Below are 20517 nucleotides of genomic sequence, written 5' to 3'. Positions count from 1 at the left end.
CTACACTAACAATTTTTATTTGTCAGTAATTTTTTGTGTGGCAATTTTTAATTGCCGAGAAAATGCAAACCTATAAGCTAATGAGCAACCATAGTTGCCGATTTTGCTCCATCTACAGTGTCAAATAAAAGTTGTCACATAGAAATTGTCAACTAAAGATTTAGTGTAGATGGGGCTTTAGACGTTTATCCCTTAGAATGCTGCCTGAAGTGTCTTGATCTCAGTGTTTATTTCGCATTTATGAATTCTTTGGGTTGCGGGTACTTCTCACCGGGAATGTAGTATCCAGTGTTTCACTCTTGCATGTTTATGTTAGAGTTTTGTTGACCTAAACAACTGCAAAAACCGAGAAAGGGTGTCGTGTGGTATCTGCATCCGGGTAAGTATTAAAGTACATACCTATTACGTGTTTGTGCGTGTGTGTGTGTGTGTGTGTGTGGGGGGGGGGGGGGGGGGGGGGTTGTTTCGACTCAAAGAATATTTTAGATTGTGTTGTTTGTCCGAATTACAACAATTGCCCAAAGAAAAGATTTATCAATGTATGGGTTGCAGGGCTTTCATTAACTTTCAGAGTAGGCGGTGGAGATTGATAAGTAGGGGGTGGAAGTTATTATTATTTTTTTTAAAAGTAGCCGGCGCTCGTCCCTCGCCCTTCCTGCATTCTTTCCATTGACCGTCCTTTACAGGCCCCAACCAGTGATTAAAGCAACATTAGCTTCTACACTAATTTATTAAATTAAAAAAAACTCTTTGAAAATAACATGGATGATAACTTTTTCCGAAAAGAATCTTTAGCAATTAATAAAACAGGAACAACACCAACAGCAATGACTAGAACACAAAAAGCATAAAAACTGGAAGCAGGGCGGTGATGATGGAGATGATGACCGAGCTGGCTACAGCTGCCACTTGCTTCATACCAGTTACAAGGTTGTACTTTTCCGCTGAGTAGCCATGGTTGCCTTCTTCATGCTCTTCAAACGCTGTAGGTCCAGCATCAGCGGCACCGAATGCCCAAACCAAAGTCATGAACTCATCATCCTAAATGACACAACCAAGACAAATTACAAACAAAACAAAAATGTACTCCGGAAATAGTGTAAAATGGATAGGATTTTTATGTTAATCCTTTCCTCCCCTATTTAACAACAAAAAATAACTTTTATCAGGCACATACACATGGGGTGCGCAGGATGTGCGCGCATGTGGAATAACTCACATGAAGCTGGACGTCCTTTGTAGTGTCATTAGTAGTTGCAAGGCGGGAGTAGACAAGAGTTGTTATCCCAGCATCTTCAAGACACGAGCTGGCGGTCAGGTCTTGACTGGCATCTAAAACAGGGCGTCCAGTAGTAGTGGAAAAAAAGTCCTGACAAAAATAAATATTGAAATTTATTTAAAACTAAATGATATGAAATTGTATAGTACTCGCAGTGTCATAGATTTAGCCCCCAAAACTAGGGGAATGTCAGTGAAACAACGGCATTTTCTGTAAGGAAACAGGATAACAGCATTGCAGGAAGTAAAAAAAATCTTGGTTGCAGAGAGTTGGTCCTTCCATTGGTAACAGGGCTCTGATATAGAATCAGTATAATAGAAGGGGCATGGCTGTGCCCCCCACCCCCCCAAAAAAAAATATTTTTTTTTCTTAATGTTTCTGTATTGTGCCCCCCTCCCCCCCCCCCCATCTCACGTGGCCTGCTACTGCTCTGAAAATAGATAGGTAGATATTGGTTTATTAAACCCAATAGCAGTAATGACTAATGGTTCCATCAGCGCCAGCAAGAATTACATACATTGATATTTTGAAGAAATAAAGTCATTGTATAAAAGTCATAGTCAGCAGCAATAAAGGGTGCTAATAAAAATATAAAAAATATATATTATTGTTTACATTGAGATAGCAGGATGACCCATTTCTACCACCGACTGCCACATCATAGTTCACCATCTTCTTGCCATCGCCTTCTGTCCACCCAAAACCAACCCATCCTGCTGTCTCGGCTTTCACTGTTATCGTTATGGTTTTGGAAGCACTACTGTAGGTCCAGGATGCATTAAACTTTCCACCACCAAAGATAGCGTCAGAGGCTGCAACTGTCACCATGTTTAGTGCTGCTTCTTCTTCCTGCTCCTCCTCCTTGCCTCCTGCTTCCTCTTCTTCGTGATCCCCTCCCCCATAGCAAGGGTGAAGGGTAACGGCAATCAGGAACAGTAGGAGAAGGGAGCATTTTAACCAAGTCATTGTTTCTCTCCCTAAAAAAAACAGATTGATAAGATTTACTTCATGCGTGTCAAGTTATTAAAAAATACAAGATTTAAAAGACACAACTATCATAATTCCTTGACAGGGTCAAATAACTTATATGTTTCCTGAAAATGTGCATGTCGCTTTTATGCGCATTACGATTTACTCAATAAAAGTACCCCCAAATTAGATAGGCTAGAGGTCTGTTGTGCTGAAACGTTGAATAAGCAAGCTAAAAAGTGGAAGGAAAGAGGCCTGCCAGGGGCGTACGCAGGATTTTAACGAGTTGCAGAAGCTGAATGAGGGCGTGGCCCCTCATCCCACATCCACGTGAAGATTTCATAGCTACCACTTTTGGGTTTGAAATTGGCGTCAATGCGTCAGACTTTTAAGAATATTACACGATCCTCTGTCATCCTCGATCTGAAATAGGACTTTAGTCGTCGCGTGGCACTGAACGACATAACAATATGTTGGAAATCTTCTGTAGACTACCATGATTAAGAAAATTATAGTTTTTATCCTCATCATATATATAAAACTACGTACATAAAAAATGAATATGTAAACCTTTGATTTTTCTCCTCGTTATGCAAATAAGATTGCCATTTTTTTTGCAGTCCAGTGACTGCAGGCTTATAGGCTGCGTACGCCCCTGCCTGAAACAGAAAGACTAAAGACAAGTAACATGCCCGCATGCCCGCGCTACCTGTGGTGTCGGCGGCGCGATAAGTTCAAAGAGAAAGTGAGCTGTCACTCATCAATCATGTCTCATACCAACATCACAACACTGGCCGTAACTAGGCAGGTTTTCGAACAATGGAATCGAGCGTGTTTCACTCCCTTCCTATTTTATATAGAACCTAAATACGAAGTTAGGTTCGGAGAGCGTTCGGGCTAGTCACGAAAACTCAAGAGGCTATGGTTACTCAGTACTGTTCAAATGTTTCAAGAGTTGAAAACAACGATCGCATGGGTTTTTAGACAAGAGAAATAGAAATATAACGAAAAAGGATTTTTCTGAATCGGGAGGCAGGAGACATTTCGCACAATGGTTAGATATATTTTATTCGCCGAATACAATATTCAATACAAATTGGGACTTTAAAAGCACACAAGCATACACACATTGGCACCAGTCGGGCCAAGACGGGACGCTAGCACAGTCTATTACCCGTGCAGTTCGGCAACCATGGACAGCTGTTTCGTCCTTATTAGGACTCGTCAGCATGACATAGCCGGTTTGCCTCAGTTAAACTTCATCGGCAAAAAAACTGTAAATTGGGGATGCATTTTTGGTTATTTTATTAGGAAATCGCTGACAAAGTATCCTAATTCCCGTGGTGGGAGGTTTTTAAAGTCAAAACTTTTCATTTTGGCTTAATGGCAAAAAGAAAAAAGGGAAGTGCATCTACTTTTTTTCTGCTTGCACAGCTGTTATGGCAGCTCGAAAAAAACGGTGTCGAACTCCACGCTTCGTTCATACTGTGCCGAGCATTTGCGGGTCACTCAATGCACAGCTTTTCAAGCTAAAAAACATCTCTTGGCTTTTCTTAATAATCGTGGAAGTGTTTTAAAGCAAGAAACTTGTTATTAAGGCTAAAAATCGAGAAAATGGGAGACAGCCGTTCAGCTAGTTTTTTTTTTTCCTCCTTTACCGGAAGCCGTGCAAGTAGACACAGCGAAAAGTTTTCGGCACAACTTCCACGATTTGTCTTTACATAATACAATACATAAGCTTACTTATTACTTACAGACATTTTGGAACTGACTCTTTTAGGAAAATTAAATAAAACTACATCATTACTCCAAATTGATATTAAGGGTACTTTGTAAAACCATTTGTGTATGAAACTGGGACTGGACAAACTGGGAGGCATAGTCATTTTGCCTTTCAATCAATTTTTTTGCTCGGAAAAACACTAAAAAGGAGAAGAACTGAAAAGAAGTTTTAAAGATTCTAAATCAATCACAATTACCTTTAAAACACCAAAGGATTTGACTGTAAGGTAGAAGGGTAAGTTTTTAAGCCTTGAATAAAGACCTCCTCACACTTCAAACTTTTCAAAGTGGATTTACGCGACCCAAACGCGAGCAACGGCTCTTTTTCCCGCTTTTACACCAGCCTCGCGACCGCGTCACACAGGGAGACCGTAAATAGATAATTGACAATTAAAAATCATTTGAAAATGTACCGTAAATGATCTAATAAACGCCCCTATCTAAAAAAAGCCTCCTATTTAATGAACGCCCCCCCCCCCCCACCACCACCTAAGCTTACAAGTTTGTAATAAACGCCCCTCTCTAGGTTCTTCAGGGTAAAATTGATAGGGTTGCTTGTTGGGAAATTCGAAAGATACCCCTAAAAAATATTACCTCGGAAACGACAAAAAGCACCATTTCTAAGAGGAAAGCCTATTTTTTTCTAGGATATCCCCTAAAAAAGTGAGGCCTGATTTTGACCCCTAAAGAATCCCCCCCCCCTGCACTTGGGTTTTTTATATTGTTATAGTTTTTAAAGAACGCCCACCGCGGTGATCTCGGCACTAAAATTTCTTAGATACTAAACAGATACTAAATCTATCAGATACTAAACCGATACCAATAAGATACTAAACAGAAACTAATGCAAAGGGAGGTAATTGTTAATAACAAAAAAACTACCTATGTTCTGCATAGAATTAGAGAGTTGTGCTGGAAATACGTCAAAATATTTTTTACAGCGATATTTGCGCTTAATTTCTTTTTTAGTCATCACTAGCGTAAAGTATTCAAAATGCGATTCTACACATACACATAGTTTAATACAACGGAATAAAAAATACAGGGGAACCAATCCAAATTTGTTTGTATAAATAGCAGCTGGGTAGAAACATCTTTTTTTTCCTTTTTTTGTTTGCTTTTTTTGTTTGAACAGATTACAAACTGGTGCAAAAATAATGCGGATCACAAAAGGAAAAAAAAAACCCTTCTTTTGGATGATTTAATTTTATCACGGTCAATTCGAGTCCAGTTTATATTTAACTCTCCGTGATTGCGATGTAGCGCAGTTACTGTAGTTGATGTAGCTAGCGTGACGTCCAAGCGTGACTTCCACTTGGGTGGTTTTCACCGTCGACAACATTTATTATGTCGGCGCAAAAATAAAAAGTACAAAGTAGACGTTTGCTGTTTGAAAACTTAGGGATAAATAAGCGCTAAATCGGTATAGAAACGTTTTAGAAATGCATATTATAGCTATTTCCTTGCGTATTGCATAGAAATTTGCAAGCGTCTAAAACAGAGACCAGACAAGATATTCTAAATCAGACATTAGCCTAGGATCCAAAACAAATTACAAAAGTTGCTGTAAAAAAATTAAACAAATTTTTTTTTAATTCCTTTCCATCGATCCAAGCTGATTTTACTCGGTTAATAGCTATTTTTATTATTTTAATTTTTTTATGAAGTTTTTAGTATCTGTTTAGTATATGATTAGTATCTGAGAGATTAGTATATAGGATCACCGCGGTAGAACGCCCCTCTCTAATAAACGCTTCCAATATATTGAACGCCCCCCCTCCCCCCCCCTTCGGGCGTTTATTACATCATTTGCTTTAGAGGTGTTCAAATTAATTGAGTTCCTACCTCACATTTCTTTTGTAAGTTTTAGTTATGTGTTACTGCCAGCCACACTGGTGCAGCATAATAACATTCTTAGAAGGTCCTTAGTTATAGAACCACAGCGGCACTGCCTTCCCTGCTAGCAGAGGCCTCTTTTCTCTGTATTTCGCTGGGCTGGAGTTCGAGCGAAATACAGAGAAAAGAGGCCTCTGCTAGCAGGGAAGGCACTTGTATTCGGTGTTATTATTGCAGAAAACCCTCTCAGTTCTGTGATCAGGCGCCATCTTGTATTATAAGCCCCGTTATTACTGGGGGCGAGCGCTAAAACGGAAGTCCCTGTCAAATCTCCTGGTAATGGGCTTAAAAAATAAATATCCTGGAGCAGAAAGTCACTGCAAAGCAGTAGTACACCAAAAATTCCAGACTGGTACCCCACCCACCCATTCTCCCTTTCCCCTTAAAAAAACACATAACAAAGGGCTGAAACAAACATCGAAAAACAGGGAAAAATTCAGGGTGTGGCACAGCTACGCCCCTACTGATTAATTCCTTTTAATTAAAGAAACACTGGGGATGCATTTTACCCCTGGGAAACTTTAGTTATTATAGCACTGTAACTTGTATCAGTGATTTTGTTTTTTATTAAAAAAAAGAAACTATTTTCAACATAAAGCAGGCATGTTCTCTGGGGTGAGGCATCTGGATCTAGTGAAAAAAACCATAAAAACTCCAACTTCACAAGCCTTTATCTCAGTATTAACCCCCGACACACCTCCCTCCTCACCCCCTAAAAATAATCTAGTTGTTTCAGCAGTCTAATGACAGAGAGTGTAACAGCTCTTATAATCCCCCTCAGCGATGCACCCCCTCCTTTAGGGTCAACATTATCCAATAGGCTGAGCCTGATATTTGGGGAACATATTATTTATTTATGCTTAATCTATTCTGCTTTGATGTGTTTGAGGAAGTGCTTAAAGCAAGGTGAGGAGCAATTGAAGAGAAGACTTATAAACGTTATAGTATTGATTATAGTGTATGTATACATTGTTACCCATGCATCACACAGGGAGCCCACTGTCACACCAACTTAACTGTTACCATAACAAAAGAGTCTTCATAAACCCAGCCTTAGGTTTGCCTATGTTTTTTCTTCATCACACATGGTAGGCTATTTGACGAGTGAGGGTGGGCGAGGGGGGCATGGTAAAAGGTATCATATGGAAAAAGTAGAGTATTTGATAATCCTTCAATACATAATAAACAACTTTTTGGCAGCCCTACTTGCATTGGAGACCATCACAGCTCCAATTTTGCTTCTACAATGGAGAGAACCTAAGCCTGTGGAAGGAGCTGTCATAGAAGACTTATTTGGACATACCATATAGCATTACTTTGTTTAACATAAGGATCCCTCAAACATTAAGTCTGCCTGTTTGAGAAGATCAGATATTTTTACAAAATAATTATATCAACAAAAATACTTTATATCATATAAATAATAATAAATATTACTTAATTCTCCACATGTTTGCATAATGACTTCATATACAATTAATGGAGCATCCATCAAGCACATCTGTAAACATAACTTCAGTTCTTAGTTTATCAAAACACAATAATTGCAAATCAACATCAAACTGTAACAAACAATTGAAACTTGGATCGTGAAGCATCAAAGGCAACAACAATGAGGGCAATAGTTTAGCCATTAGCCACTCTAGCATATATAAAACCAAATCAGGTTTTATAGAAAAGCATCAAAGATAAGGCATTTGGCAACAATATCTGTTTGTGATTTTGCCTTGGTCAACAGCATTGGACATTTTGTGGGATCAAACATGCAACTCTTCTCACTGTTACACTTGTTGATAGTGACAACACCGGGATTTTCATCAATTTCATTGTTAAGGTGCTTGCCAGAGGCTGTAACTTTGGGAATGTTATCATTGTTGTCCCTGGTGTGCTTGCTGGCATCTAGAACTTTGATATTATCTTTGCCCTCCCTGACCTGCTTGCTGGCATCTAGAACTTTGATATTATCTTTGCCCTCCCTGACCTGCTTGCTGGCATCTAGAACTTTGATATTATCTTTGCCCTCCCTGACCTGCTTGCTGGCATCTAGAACTTTGATATTATCTTTGCCCTCCCTGACCTGCTTGCTGGCATCTAGAACTTTGATATTATCTTTGCCCTCCCTGACCTGCTTGCTGGCATCTAGAACTTTGATATTATCTTTGCCCTCCCTGACCTGCTTGCTGGCATCTAGAACTTTGATATTATCTTTGCCCTCCCTGACCTGCTTGCTGGCATCTAGAACTTTGATATTATCTTTGCCCTCCCTGACCTGCTTGCTGGCATCTATAACTTGTGGATTATCTTTGTCATCACTGACGCACTTGCTAGCATCTATAATTTGGGGATTATCTTTGCCATCCCCGATGCACTTGCCAGCAACTATATGTTGCAAACTTTCATCACTGTCATCCTTCTTACGTTTACTGGCAGCTACAGCCTGGGCACTATCATCATCATCCCTCTTACGCTTACCAGCTTCAACCTTGGATGAACTTGAACTAGTGACAGTAATAGCTGAAGAACTCTTAACCTTCTTAGAATTCACTGCCCCTCTTGTAGGTCGAGTATTTTGCCTATTATTCCGCCACCTATTTCTGTACCCACGGGTTGAGCTTGCATACTGGCTGACTGGGAATGGATCAGAAAAGTGTCTTTCATGGTTCCTGGGTGGAGGCATGTAATCCATTTCAGGAAGACTTTGACTGTAGCTAGGGAATGGTGCAAAGGGGTTGCGGCGGGGGGGAGGTGTGGAGAAACTTAACAAGTTTGGATAAAATGAAAGCTGTGGAGGTATAGGAAGCAGGCCACCCATAAGAGAAGGTGGCTCGAATCTATTTTCCCAAGTGCAGCTGTCATAGCCTTGGTAATCACTCTCCCTATCATAAACATCAACAAAACTATCTTCAAAATCATCATCATGTCCATCCTCATATCCACTGTTGAAGGAAAGAGGGCCCTCAGGGTACTGTGGCTCCCCTACAACTGGGAAACAAATTTTCCAATGGTGACAAACAACTGTAAGAATTGAGTTTGACATCTTGCGATGAGCTTTAAAGCCCCAATGGATGCCATCTGTTGCTTGCTCGAATATAGAATACTTAGGCAAGTTATAGAAAAGGTCCAAGTAATAGAATTCTGGGTAGCTTTCTATCACTTCTCTGGCTATTTGGTTTGCCTTCACTATGTCTTGGAGGGGGAGGGTCTTGAAACCTTGTCGTAGGAACCCCCCCTTGCAGTACTTGGCAAGGGGCAGGGCAGAGCTCCAAATGAACAGAGGTTTCGAGGGAATCCAAGAAACGGCTCGGCACAATTGTGAAAGGTTAGGCTGGAATTGTTTTTTACCCTGCTCCCCGTAAAGGTGAATGTCCCAAAATGTTGAGTTTATGATTATAACATCAGGACCGAGTGCCCGAAGCTCATTCAAAACAGACTCAACATATTCATTATAGCATCTCGTAATGAAGTAATATCGAATTCTGGTTGAACCATTACCCCTGAACTCCCTCACCTCCCGATAGTCTATTCCGTTTGTTTTCCCCTCTGCCTTTCCACCAGCTAATAGCACATCCTTGAGAAATGTATCTTCACCTTTTCGACGTAATTCTGCGTCCGTCAGGTACCGGCTGTCTCCTTCAGAATACAAACATACCAAGTCCTTATAGACGCTCCTCTGAATAGAATCGCCTAAAACAATTACTATCCTGTTATGTAGAATTTCTCTCACGTCTTCGTTCATAAACAAGGCATTTTCAGGTAGAGGATGACCCATGCTCGACCGAAATATGCTGAGCAATTCAAAATGTAAGTCCTCCAATAGGCATTGCGGAAAAACGTGTTGCGCATGCGCAACCCGCATCAGAACCATTTGAATCCAAGATGGCGGACGAGAACGGGGAAATTTGCAGCAACTTTTGCTGCTTCGTACACCTAAATGGAGAGAGCGATTGCCCATGCAATTCATAGGCAGTTGTATAGTGTACATCTGAAGATACTGACATGGATCTGCTGTTAGTAATTCACCTTATATTGGTACAATCGAAGATATTGTCAACGATCGCCGAAGTGTATGGTATTTTCAAGTTTTCCCGTATGGGTTTAGAAAATATCGGAAAATAAGGACATTTGTGAATAGATAAGGTTCATACTTCTTTAGATAATAGACTAAGACTTTCTTTAAAAAACATCAAATGTGATCTTCATACTTTTAATGTGATCTGTTGAAAAGGGTTTGAATGTTGAGTTTCTAGATTCGACTCCGATCGAAGTTTTACATACTTACGTAATGATTGTTTATCTGGTTTGGAAAACCAAAAATAGCAGAGTTAATGGGTATATAACACGTTATCTGTGATCGCTAGAATGAAGAATACTGTATTTTAAATCTAAATAAAGTTGAAGTCGTCGTTCGTTTAATCACTGTGTTGTATTGTTCTACCAACTTTCCTGCTTATGACAAAAAGGGCGGAGGAAAATGGACCTGCGCGCGTACCATTTCCTGCTCTTTTTTGCAAACCATTTAGCGGCTTTTGAAGGTCAAAGCAAACTGTTATCAATGTTGCAACATGGAGCGGGTTTGTCATTTTGCCCCCCGTTCAAGATTATCTAATGATTTTTGCTCGGGGAACTTATCCGTAACAGGCATCAGAGATTCTAGGGCTTGCGCAAGCAGTGTCCATCACGGTTTGCGTCAGACATCTGCGCGAAAACGTAAACAATAGCAAAACCCGCTGCTGCTTCCCTGCAAAAAAGGGCCACCCCTGTGGGGGGAAAATTGTGCCGTGTCCTCAGCGGCTTTTCGGTGTGCTTGACGCTTTAGATGAGGGATATATCGGAACAGCCATATGCGAAAAACACTTAAAAGTCGCAGACAACGACGAAGAAGTGACTTCTAACCCCAAATACATCTCCTCTTCAACGAAAAAGTAAGAATTAAAATATAAGCTTGTGGTTAAACAAAAAAAAGTCTATTATTTTGTAAGATTATACACAATTTAACTGATCTTTTTTAACTAATTAAAATGTTAGCGAAGTGCAACAACAAGGCGGGTGTCTTCATTAGAGGAGAACACTGTCCTCAGATCCAAAAATGCCGCCCTGACATTTTAAGTACTGTCCTTAAGAGCACAAATTCAATGCGAGTTGAGTTTATTAAATATTCGTATAAAGAACAATTAAATAAATAAAGTAAAGAGACAAATAAATTTAGTGAAATATACTACTTAAATATAATTAAATAATTGAAAATTTTACTACAGTATATTTAATTTCCCCAACAGCCTCTCCACCATTTAAGAGATTATTCCAGGGCTTCCACCATTCACTGACTCAGCACTACCTCTCTAATGGCCAACCTCTCTATGATGCCCAAACTTTCCGAAGCTTCACAGAAAAATGTGCACCAGGCTTATTTGATATGATACATGAGACCATCACCAGCCCTCAACATGGAGAGGAGAGAAGAAAACAGAACAAGCAGAGAGCAATCCTGCATATCCTCTCATTTTTCAGAAGTCAAGTACTCTATGTTTCTATGTCTATGTATTTTCATACAAACAAAGTGTATTTAGTCTGAATTTTTTGTCTTTTCACAAAAGATGGGCTGGTGCTACATTTCAAGCAGTGTTTTTTTTTTTATAACATTCTTCAATTTGTTAGAAAATCAACCAGCTGCAAGTTGATTGTGGAGTCTTTCTCTCTGCCTGTGGCACTTCCCAGCAAGGACTGATGTCAGGAAGCATGATGGGATTTTCCCCTCACCCTCGCACAGTGCAAAGCAAAAAAAGGGACCTTGCCGTGAAAAGTGCTGATATCACCAAATTCAAGATCAATAAGGCCATGCAGGTACAGTACAAATACAGCTTAACCAGTACATAAAACCATGGACAGCAGAAATATGTATGGATGTTTGTTACAACCAATTACTCAAGAGATATTCAAACAGCCAAATAGGAACATATCTATTAAGTCTCTGAGTTGAATTCCCACTTCTGATTCATTCGAAGAAAATAAACATTCCACACATATTTTAGAAGTTCAGTTTTACTGGTTGCACTGTAAAGAGTCAGACACAGCTCCATTACAGTATTTGAGTGCAAACTTTGAAAAACTGTTTCTACATGTCAATAAATCAACATAAGATTTATATTGTATGTTGAATGCCTTTTTGAAAACAAAGTACTGTAGTTTTACTGGATTTTAACCTTTATTTTTTTGCTCTGTAAAAAAACTATTGTAAGGTTTGAAGCATCAGCACAAGGTACTCTGTTTCACAGAGTGAACTAGTTATACCATGTTTTACATGTGCCAGTTTTTTTCTTCCAGAACAAGAAATTCACGCTTTCAATAATTGACGACTTCCACGTCATCCACACTGTTCAGGACCCAAAAGCAGCTGTGACCAGTACAACATTGCACATGGCAACTGAGCTTCTTGACATTCAAGAAGCCGAGGCAGTACCTAGGCCCGAATCCACAGTCCAGCACCAGGAGGTCACAGTTAATGGGAATGTCTGCAGAGGAGGAATCAACATCACTGCACTCCAGAGAGAATTCAGCACGTTCCTGGAGGATTATCTCATACAGCCATATCTCGCTGCCCTCCCACCTGAAAGAAGAATTTTCAACATGGCAGATGCCGAGGAGTCCATACAACATTTAAGGTAAATAGCTTTTTTAAATCACTATTTGCTTGCAAATGGAATACAAGTAGGGTGAATAAGAGAAAATGTGATACAGAGGGCATACAAAAATACAAATTACCAAACCAACTAAAATGTTATTTTGTTTAGGTGCTACACTGATCCTGAGAATGCTGAGAAAGCTTCTACCAGTTGTTCTGGTAGATGAAGAAGAGCGCTCCCTGAAGGGAATTGCAGGATATAAGGAGGCATGGGTACATATCAACAGTGAAGTGCCCATCATCACTGACTACCTTGACAAATACCTCATGATCACAACAGGAGACTGGCCGACATACTACTTTCAAAAGAAAATGATCGCACAGGTAATGAAACAAAAGGAAATTTATTAAAATGTCAAGAACTCCAAAGCAAAACAATGACCAAAAAAAGTTTTGATGTGCATCAGTTCTAAGATATAGCATTGGCTATACTGTATAATGAAATTAAGTGATATTGTATGCACAAAAAAGAAAAGATTTTCTAATTTCAGAATTTGAGGGAAACTGCCTGTAAGAACAGTGATTTCAAAATAAATACACACACAGAACAGGCTGCTTGTTAGGGAAATTGTGCTAAGGCAGTTTGGCACTAAATACAAAGGGACAGAGTATATGACATAATTCACCTACTAGATGAGATTGTGCCTCTGGTGTTCTACTTTTATCCTGTTGTTTTCTGTTGTGGCAACCTTGAAGAATATCAACACTCCTTGTTGCATGTTGCAATGATGTTTGTTATACACTGCCGGAGGCATTACGACCAGGCGACACTGGCTCAGCTAAGTGACATGCTCTACCACAAACATCAGATGCCAGCACTTGCTAGAGTTGAGGGAACCATCCTGAGCGCCCTGACAGAGAAAAAAGTGGAGACATTTCATTCATTGCTACGAAGGTATGACAAAATGAGGACTTGTCAACCTCCTTTTTAGTATTTATCAATATTATAATTATTTACCCTTTTAAAATTAATCACTTCTGGTTTTGTCTAAAAATTCCTATTTTGCTGAATTTTGACATCTTTTAAACTTTTTACTGGGAGACAAAGATAATATGTAAGATATCTTAGCTTACTGATTACAAATATAATATTGCCATATTTTTTAAATTTTCAGAAATATAGAGCCTTGGAGTAATGTGGCACAAATTCAAAACGCTGCAAGAATCCTAAATACAAACAGGTTACACAACAACTTTAGTGACAACTTTGTCAACAAATACCAAAAGGAGAGGGCAAGTGCGACTACAGCATTGTTTGCGGAAAAGTGGCAGAATTTCTGGTTGATTTGTTTGCTGATGTATGGAACTGCCCTGATAAAGTGGTGATCCTCCCAAAAGGCCGCAAGAAATATAAGGTAACGAAATGCAAATAATGCTTATACACAACTGTTTGCTTATATACAACTGTAATGCACAAGAGAGACTTGGGTACTACAGATTTCAGTTTTTCAAAATGGTAAACTAAATCATTCATAAACATGGGAAATCGATTTTTTTCTAAATGGTTTTAAACATGAAAGATAAAATGTTTTTAAGAAAGTAAACAGATTCGTCTGTAAAGGTTAAAGATTTCTGAGGCTTTCAGTTATATGCGGTAGACATTCTAATTCGTTCTTATCTCATTCCGGGGCTTGTTCCTACTTTTTGATTGACAGCTATAATTTAATTTTATTTCTACAGCCATATTACTTACACTGGACGCTACGGCTGACCAGCGAAGCCTTCCCTTGGGGTATGCTTGGAATTTTGAGCAACCGGATCCAGCCAAAGTGTGCGACTTCATCGGTTGTCAAAGTGTGGGATCAGAGCACGTGCTTCTGACATGCGGTCACTCCTTCCACCGAGAATGTCACCGTAAAACATGTCCGATTTGCTTGCCAAATTTGTTGGACAAACTTGCACAACTTTCGGAGTCGTTCAATAGTGGTTTGCTAAGACGATGAATGTGATGACGAGGACGACGGGGAGGGCGACGATGATGACGGCCAGGGCGAGACGGTCCCCGAAACGAAGAAGTACCACAATGTAACCAGGTTTCGGGATGAGCTCGAAAATCGTTTTCGCGACAGAATATCGGAGCAGTAGGGTCCGTTTTAAGCTCTGAATTGACTATTACGATGGAAACAGAAATAAATGCAAACATTCTACCTGACAGAATGGTATTTTTCACGGCAAACTTGTCTGTTTTCTTATCGGATCTGTGTCAAATCTTGAATGAAAATCGAGAATTTTAACGCAAATCTCTCGTAAAATCAGCTTGAATCTCGAAATGCACATAAAAAGTAGACCATGAATGCTGTATTATCTTCTCCTACGAGGATAAACCTGTTTTAAGTCTTAACCCGATAATTTACAAGCGAAAAGCGTTTTGAAAGACGTAAGCACATGGCGAATCTCGCTCCTCTCCAGCCGCCATCTTGAATGAAAGTCACGCGCATGCGCAATACGTTTTTCCGCTATGCCGGTCCAATACGTTTCCCCGAAGAGGAACTTGGCACTTTCGCTTTCGCTCTGATTGGTCAGATTCCTAAAAGCAATGCTCAAATATCATCGCGCACTTCCACAGGTGGCCAAGCTCTTTATTTGTCCCTATCGATTTTACGCACGGTAAACAGGGCGAAAATCAAAATTATTGAATTTTGAATTTTCACGATTTGAAATTTTAAACGAACGAAGTGAGTCACTTCGTTTAAAATTTCAAATCGTGCAATATGTAAAAAAAAACTATAAAGCATAAGCTAGATCACTCTGGTATGTAGTCAAATCTGACAATAAACGTCCCGTGGAGATACTGCAAAGACATAAATAACATCATTCAAAGATGTGTTCTCAATTTGGGAAGTGTTGCGAACTATAGGCATTGGTCTGTGTAGAAAAGCGAAATAAATAAATAAATAAATAAATAAATAAATAAATAAATAAATAAATAAATAAATAAATAGTTTTTTTTATCCAGGCACCGTTAATTATAATTAATATTAATAGTTGATAAATCCAGCATCGTCAATTCTTATATCGTATGATTTCTGTATCTGCCATATTCATAACAGATTCGAGGGGTTAAACTAATTTTTTTCTAAAATATTTATAAAACGTTCACGAGAAAGAAAAAGATAGCTCTAAGGTCTTCAGCGACCACAGTAATTAGGAATAAGATAGCATATTACAAATGTGGTTTAATTTGTGAACTTTTTTATGTGCTTTATTGGTTGTTGCAATAATTACAATTGCAGAGAAAAGAAGCAAGCGGTCGTTGGCGATCAAGAAAGAAAAACAAAACAGCTCAAGACTTATTTTCGAATCTGCTTTTAAATAAAACAATAAATAAATAAATAAATAAATAAATGAATGAATGAATGAATGAATGAATGAATGAATGAATGAATGAATGAATGAATGAATGAATGAATGAATGAATGAATGAATGAATAGATTCATGGGCCTTTTTGTAACCGAGTCGTGTTCCTTTTTGTAACTTTGTTCCTTTTTGTAACCAAGGTTTGGTTACGAAAGGGAACAGTGCTCCTTTTTGTAACATAGGCCAAGTTACAAAAAGGAGCATATGTTTCTTTTTGTAACCATGTGCTCCCTTTTGTAACATTTGTGATCCTTTTTGTAACCTAAGCCAAGTTACAAAAAGGAGCACATGTTCCCTTTCGTAACTTTGGGTGTTCCTTTTGGTAACCTTAGAAAATAGGGCTAAATTCAGAAACTGAATTCTACAGTAAATATCCAAACCCTATTTAAACGACAAATAAAACATTTTATTCTTATCTCCTACATTGTATAAGTACATATTAGTGTAACAATAAGTTGTAGAATAAGATTGATAATGTCGGTGCTCCATCATTGATATCATCAATAATACGCATGCGTAGTAACGCTCTTCATCAATAATACGCAGCCAGTGACATCCTTGCTTCTATTTAATTCGCTGAATTTGTTTTTATTTAATGATATACACCGATACACATTTTTGTCGATTCATGAGCGTTTTAAACACTAAAATATTAAGGTTTACATCCCACATTGAGGGGAGCATGTAATTAAACAAGCAAGGCTCAATCGATAACGTCTTCCTCTCATTTTGAAGTCCAGACGACGTTTAAAGGTAAGCACCGCGTTTGCTTTCTTTATGGTGCCCCAACACCATGCGGATGAAATGCTCTGGATATTTGTATGGGAGCCCCCCATAGCTCACTAGAATATCCAGTAACACATGTGAGGGGCAATAGGGCGATTTAGGCCCTAAAAAGGGACGCCTGTTGCGCAGGTTATGATTACTATGTTCTGTTTCTATCATAAGATGGCTAGCTGTGACCCAGTCAAAATGGAGAAATCATATAAAAGACAGAAACATCGCTGTCCAGTGCCTGCCTGTCAGAAAGAAGTGATTCACCTCCCTCGCCATTTGATAACAGTGCACAAATGGAGCCGCGAAAAGGCATTAGAGGCACTGTCTGTGTTCGACCTTGGGGCAAAAAGAACGAAGTCAGAGGCTGTCCCAGAGCAAAGAGCCAAGCGGACTTACAAACGTCGGGTTTGTTCGTTCCCAGGGTGCAACCTGATCGTGCGAAGGTTGCACAACCACCTGAATGCAAAACATAAGTTAAGTCGACACGACGAGAGATACAAACAGCTATTGAAAGAATCGCGATGGGAAGAGATAGGCGAAGATTTCCAGGAAGAGTGTGTAGTAGAGATCTCCTCTGACACCGAGTCCGAGCCCGAGCAAGAGCCCGATCCCCAAAGCCAGAGCCAAAGCAAGGGTAAGGGCCAAAGCCAAAGCAAGAGCAGTCAATCCAGTACAATGTCATCTAATGAAGAAGAAATGTGCCTCCAGGAAATCCATAGAAAATCCGAAAAAGCAAAAGCTATAATGAGAGGAGGTCAAGTAGATCAACACAAATACAGCTCAAGTGATGACGATAGTGATGAAGTTATCCCTTCGTCGCCGATTGGAAAGAAGAGGAGCATCTTTCTTAAGCGCGCGCTAGCCGATATTCACACCGACACTCCAAAGGTTATCAAGAAGAGAACAACTGGGGGATTGGCAGGAGAACAATCTTCACCGACACTATGGAAAGCAACTGCAGCAGGCAATAGCAAGGAAAAGGATGACTTATCAACGTCGAGCCCAGCAGAGGAGATAGAAGACAAAGACTACGAGCCAGATGGCGAAGATGAGGATGAAAACGAAGATAATGAAGGTTGTGGTAATGATGATGAGGATAATGATATCAATGTTACCGATGAAGAAGATGAATTGATGATGAAGGCAGAAACGCTGATGAAAGATGATGAAGGCAGAAACGATGACACAGATAAGATATTGGACGCATTTTTACAATGGCTTCAAGGTATCGATGGAGGTAGAAGAGAGTTGCGTACCGCTAAGCAATATGTTGCACAGGTTCACGCAATCATCAAGGATGTAGATCCAGATGAGCTGCGCATCGACAGCATCCTGAATAAGAAGCATCTTCGAGACAAATGGTTACAGAAATTGGAACGTAACAGGAAGCCAGGGACCTGCAAGGCATATTTAGGTTCATTATCAAGATTTCTCCGTTTCCTTGTTGTGGAAAAGTTAGAAGACCTAAAGCTAACAGAAGAGCATGTGAGGAAGGTCAGAGTGCAAGTCCAAGAGTGGTCGGCTTCCTTTAAGAAGCCGTTCAAAGAAAGAAGATGGGAGAAGCATCAAGAAGACCTAGAGAAACTCATAACCCCGGAGGACGTCCAGAAGTTTTCTAAGTCGGCTCCAGTAAGAGCGGCAATCTCGACACTGGGAAGATACATGGAAAAGGAAGGGTCCCCGGGTCAGACAGACTTTTGTACTGTCAGAGACCATCTCATCACTCGCCTATGCATCGAGAATGCATGTAGAGCTGGCCCGCTCGCAAATATGACTTTGCGGGATCTAGATAGAGCCACGAAAGATGGCGATGAAATGATTGTCACCATTTTGAAGCACAAGACATCTGCCTCGGCAGGCCCAGCCCATGTAGTGCTAAGTCCCACAGTCTTCACCTGGCTAAAGGCGTATGTAAAATACATGAGAAACAAGGTCAGCGGAGCAGGAACAGATCCCGATGAGAAGGTTTTCATCAGCTTCACAGCGAGTGAGATGACATCATCCATGATATCTGCTCAACTTAATTCGTTTTGGCAAAAGGCTGTCGAGAAGATTAGAGTAAATGCAGCTTCATTCCGTAAAGCAGCTGTTTCCGTGGTCCACGAAGAGCACCAACATCTGAGGAAGGACCTAGCCGACCTCATGGGACACAATCAAAAGACCGCCGAAAAATTCTATCTCGTTAGGCAGAAGTCTAAGTCGGCTGCAAAAACCTCTCTGGCGCTTAGAAATATCATGTATGCGGAAGGGGCATCACATGTAGAAGCAAGTGAAGCCCTGCCTGTGAAGAATGGGGAAGCAGAAAAGTCTGGTCGTCACCACTGGACAGAGAAAGAAGAGGAGGCTATCCAAATGGCATTTAAGGATGCCATTGAAGAATGCAAGCTTCGGTTAGATGCCGTGAAGCAAGAAATACCCAAGCAACCCCTTCTGGCGCATATCGACGCCTTGAAGGTTTACGATAACGTAAGGAGCTTGATGAGGAAAGAAAATACACAAGCGAGCCCTTGCCTCCCCACAGAGAAAATGTCCCAACAAGAGAAGATGGAAAGAATGTTGGGTCGGGAAGATGCTGAAGAATCATGCCTCAAGAGTAAGGGGTCTCAAGTATTTACAGATTTGCAGTCTAATCTCTGTCTGCGACTGTTTCATGATCTCCTACACAACAATAACAGGATCGAGAGAAAAGCCTTGATGGAACGAGTCATGAGAGATGACGAGGCCAAGAAAGAGTTGTCTGCGTTTACTCCACAACAACTTGCTGACAAGGTGCGTGCAGAGCGCAACAAAGCTAAGAAGTCAAAGTAGTAGAAACAATCTAATGACCACTCCAGGCATTTTCAGCCGTTTTCAGCCATTTTCGCGTTTGTAGTAAGTTCAGTTGTTAAAAATGTTTGCGCAAGAGGATTCGAAGGATTCACTAAAATTGTTGTTAATGACTTGTTTGTTCATACGGAACACAGAGACATTATTATATTTAAATGTATATAAAGGGGCGTTATTATACTTAAATGTATACACAGATACGTTATTATACTTAAATTTATACACAGAGACGTTATTATACTTAAATGTATACACAGAGATGTTATTATACTTAAATGTATACAAAGAGGCGTTATTATACTTAAATGCATACACAGAGACGTTATCATACTTAAATGTATACACAGAGACGTTATGAGCAGCAACCGCAAGCGACATTATTAATAAAGCTGCCCTGTAAGGCTGTAATATGTTTCTATGAGTACACCCATCTCTGAGCACTTTCAATCCATGTGTAGTTTGAGGAAAGACGAATAGCAGATTATGATTCCTTTAAGGCCAGTTTGAGTTATCCGCTTTCCTAGAGGCTGCTAAAAATTGCAAAAGTCAAGGAAATAGCGAAAACCTTATTTTGATACAGCACACGAATGATGCATTTTACCCAGTCTCCAAGAATCGTCATATCTCAGTCATTTTAATTCAAAGAGCTATTAAACTCAGGAAAAGCAAATACGAATAGCATCTGATGATTCTTGTTAGGCTTGCTTGTGTTATACGTCTTTCAAGAGGCTGCAAAGAAGCTGCAAATATCGAAGCAATATAGCGGAGAATTCAAAATGTGCCTATTATCCTTTGGAGATTTGACCAAAAAACTGAAACACAGAAAATGAAAATAGTAACAACTACTCTCTGAATCGAATGGTTGTCTATCCCTGCTTCAGTTTTTAGTTGTTTTACCATGATTTTAAACATAAATAAACCTAATTTTTCTGATAATTGTTACACTAAAAG

At 39.7% G+C, this 20517-nt stretch overlaps 3 protein-coding genes and 1 long non-coding RNA gene across 7 annotated transcripts; 2 read left to right on the top strand and 2 right to left on the bottom strand.

The window, feature by feature from the left end:
* Positions 1-711: 711 nt before the first annotated feature.
* Positions 712-9752, bottom strand: LOC5510081 (DBH-like monooxygenase protein 1 homolog). 3 transcript variants are annotated; one of them, XM_032379126.2, is made up of 4 exons: positions 9515-9752; positions 1895-2256; positions 1220-1369; positions 712-1041 (listed from the first exon to the last, which is right to left on the bottom strand). In XM_032379126.2, the coding sequence occupies exons 1-4, from the start codon at positions 9693-9695 to the stop codon at positions 832-834; spliced, it is 903 nt and encodes a 300-aa protein (XP_032235017.2). In that variant the 5' UTR covers positions 9696-9752; the 3' UTR covers positions 712-831. The 3 variants fall into 3 exon arrangements, with proteins under 3 accessions (XP_032235017.2, XP_048581039.1, XP_032235018.2); XM_048725082.1 differs by having other exon boundaries at positions 9435-9570; XM_032379127.2 differs by lacking the exon at positions 9515-9752 and adding an exon at positions 4228-4382.
* Positions 9753-11054: 1302 nt separating this feature from the next.
* On the bottom strand, positions 11055-15037 carry LOC116616918. 2 transcript variants are annotated; one of them, XR_004295520.2, is made up of 3 exons: positions 14299-15037; positions 13232-13456; positions 11055-12530 (listed from the first exon to the last, which is right to left on the bottom strand). It is a non-coding gene; the product is annotated as an uncharacterized LOC116616918 (long non-coding RNA). The 2 variants fall into 2 exon arrangements; XR_007307273.1 differs by having other exon boundaries at positions 13236-13456; positions 14299-15036.
* On the top strand, positions 12341-12913 carry LOC125561237. The gene is made up of 2 exons (XM_048725083.1): positions 12341-12585; positions 12715-12913. The coding sequence occupies exons 1-2, from the start codon at positions 12341-12343 to the stop codon at positions 12770-12772; spliced, it is 303 nt and encodes a 100-aa protein (XP_048581040.1). The 3' UTR covers positions 12773-12913.
* LOC5510080 lies at positions 13331-13954 on the top strand. Its single transcript, XM_032379130.2, has 2 exons — positions 13331-13500; positions 13721-13954. Exons 1-2 carry the CDS (start codon positions 13331-13333, stop codon positions 13929-13931), a joined length of 381 nt encoding a protein of 126 aa, XP_032235021.1. The 3' UTR covers positions 13932-13954.
* Positions 15038-20517: the final 5480 nt, after the last annotated feature.

Source organism: Nematostella vectensis, chromosome 3 (genome assembly GCF_932526225.1).
Source record: "Nematostella vectensis chromosome 3, jaNemVect1.1, whole genome shotgun sequence".
Classification (NCBI taxonomy): domain Eukaryota; kingdom Metazoa; phylum Cnidaria; class Anthozoa; order Actiniaria; family Edwardsiidae; genus Nematostella; species Nematostella vectensis.
This window is presented reverse-complemented; position numbering and strand designations above follow the sequence as displayed.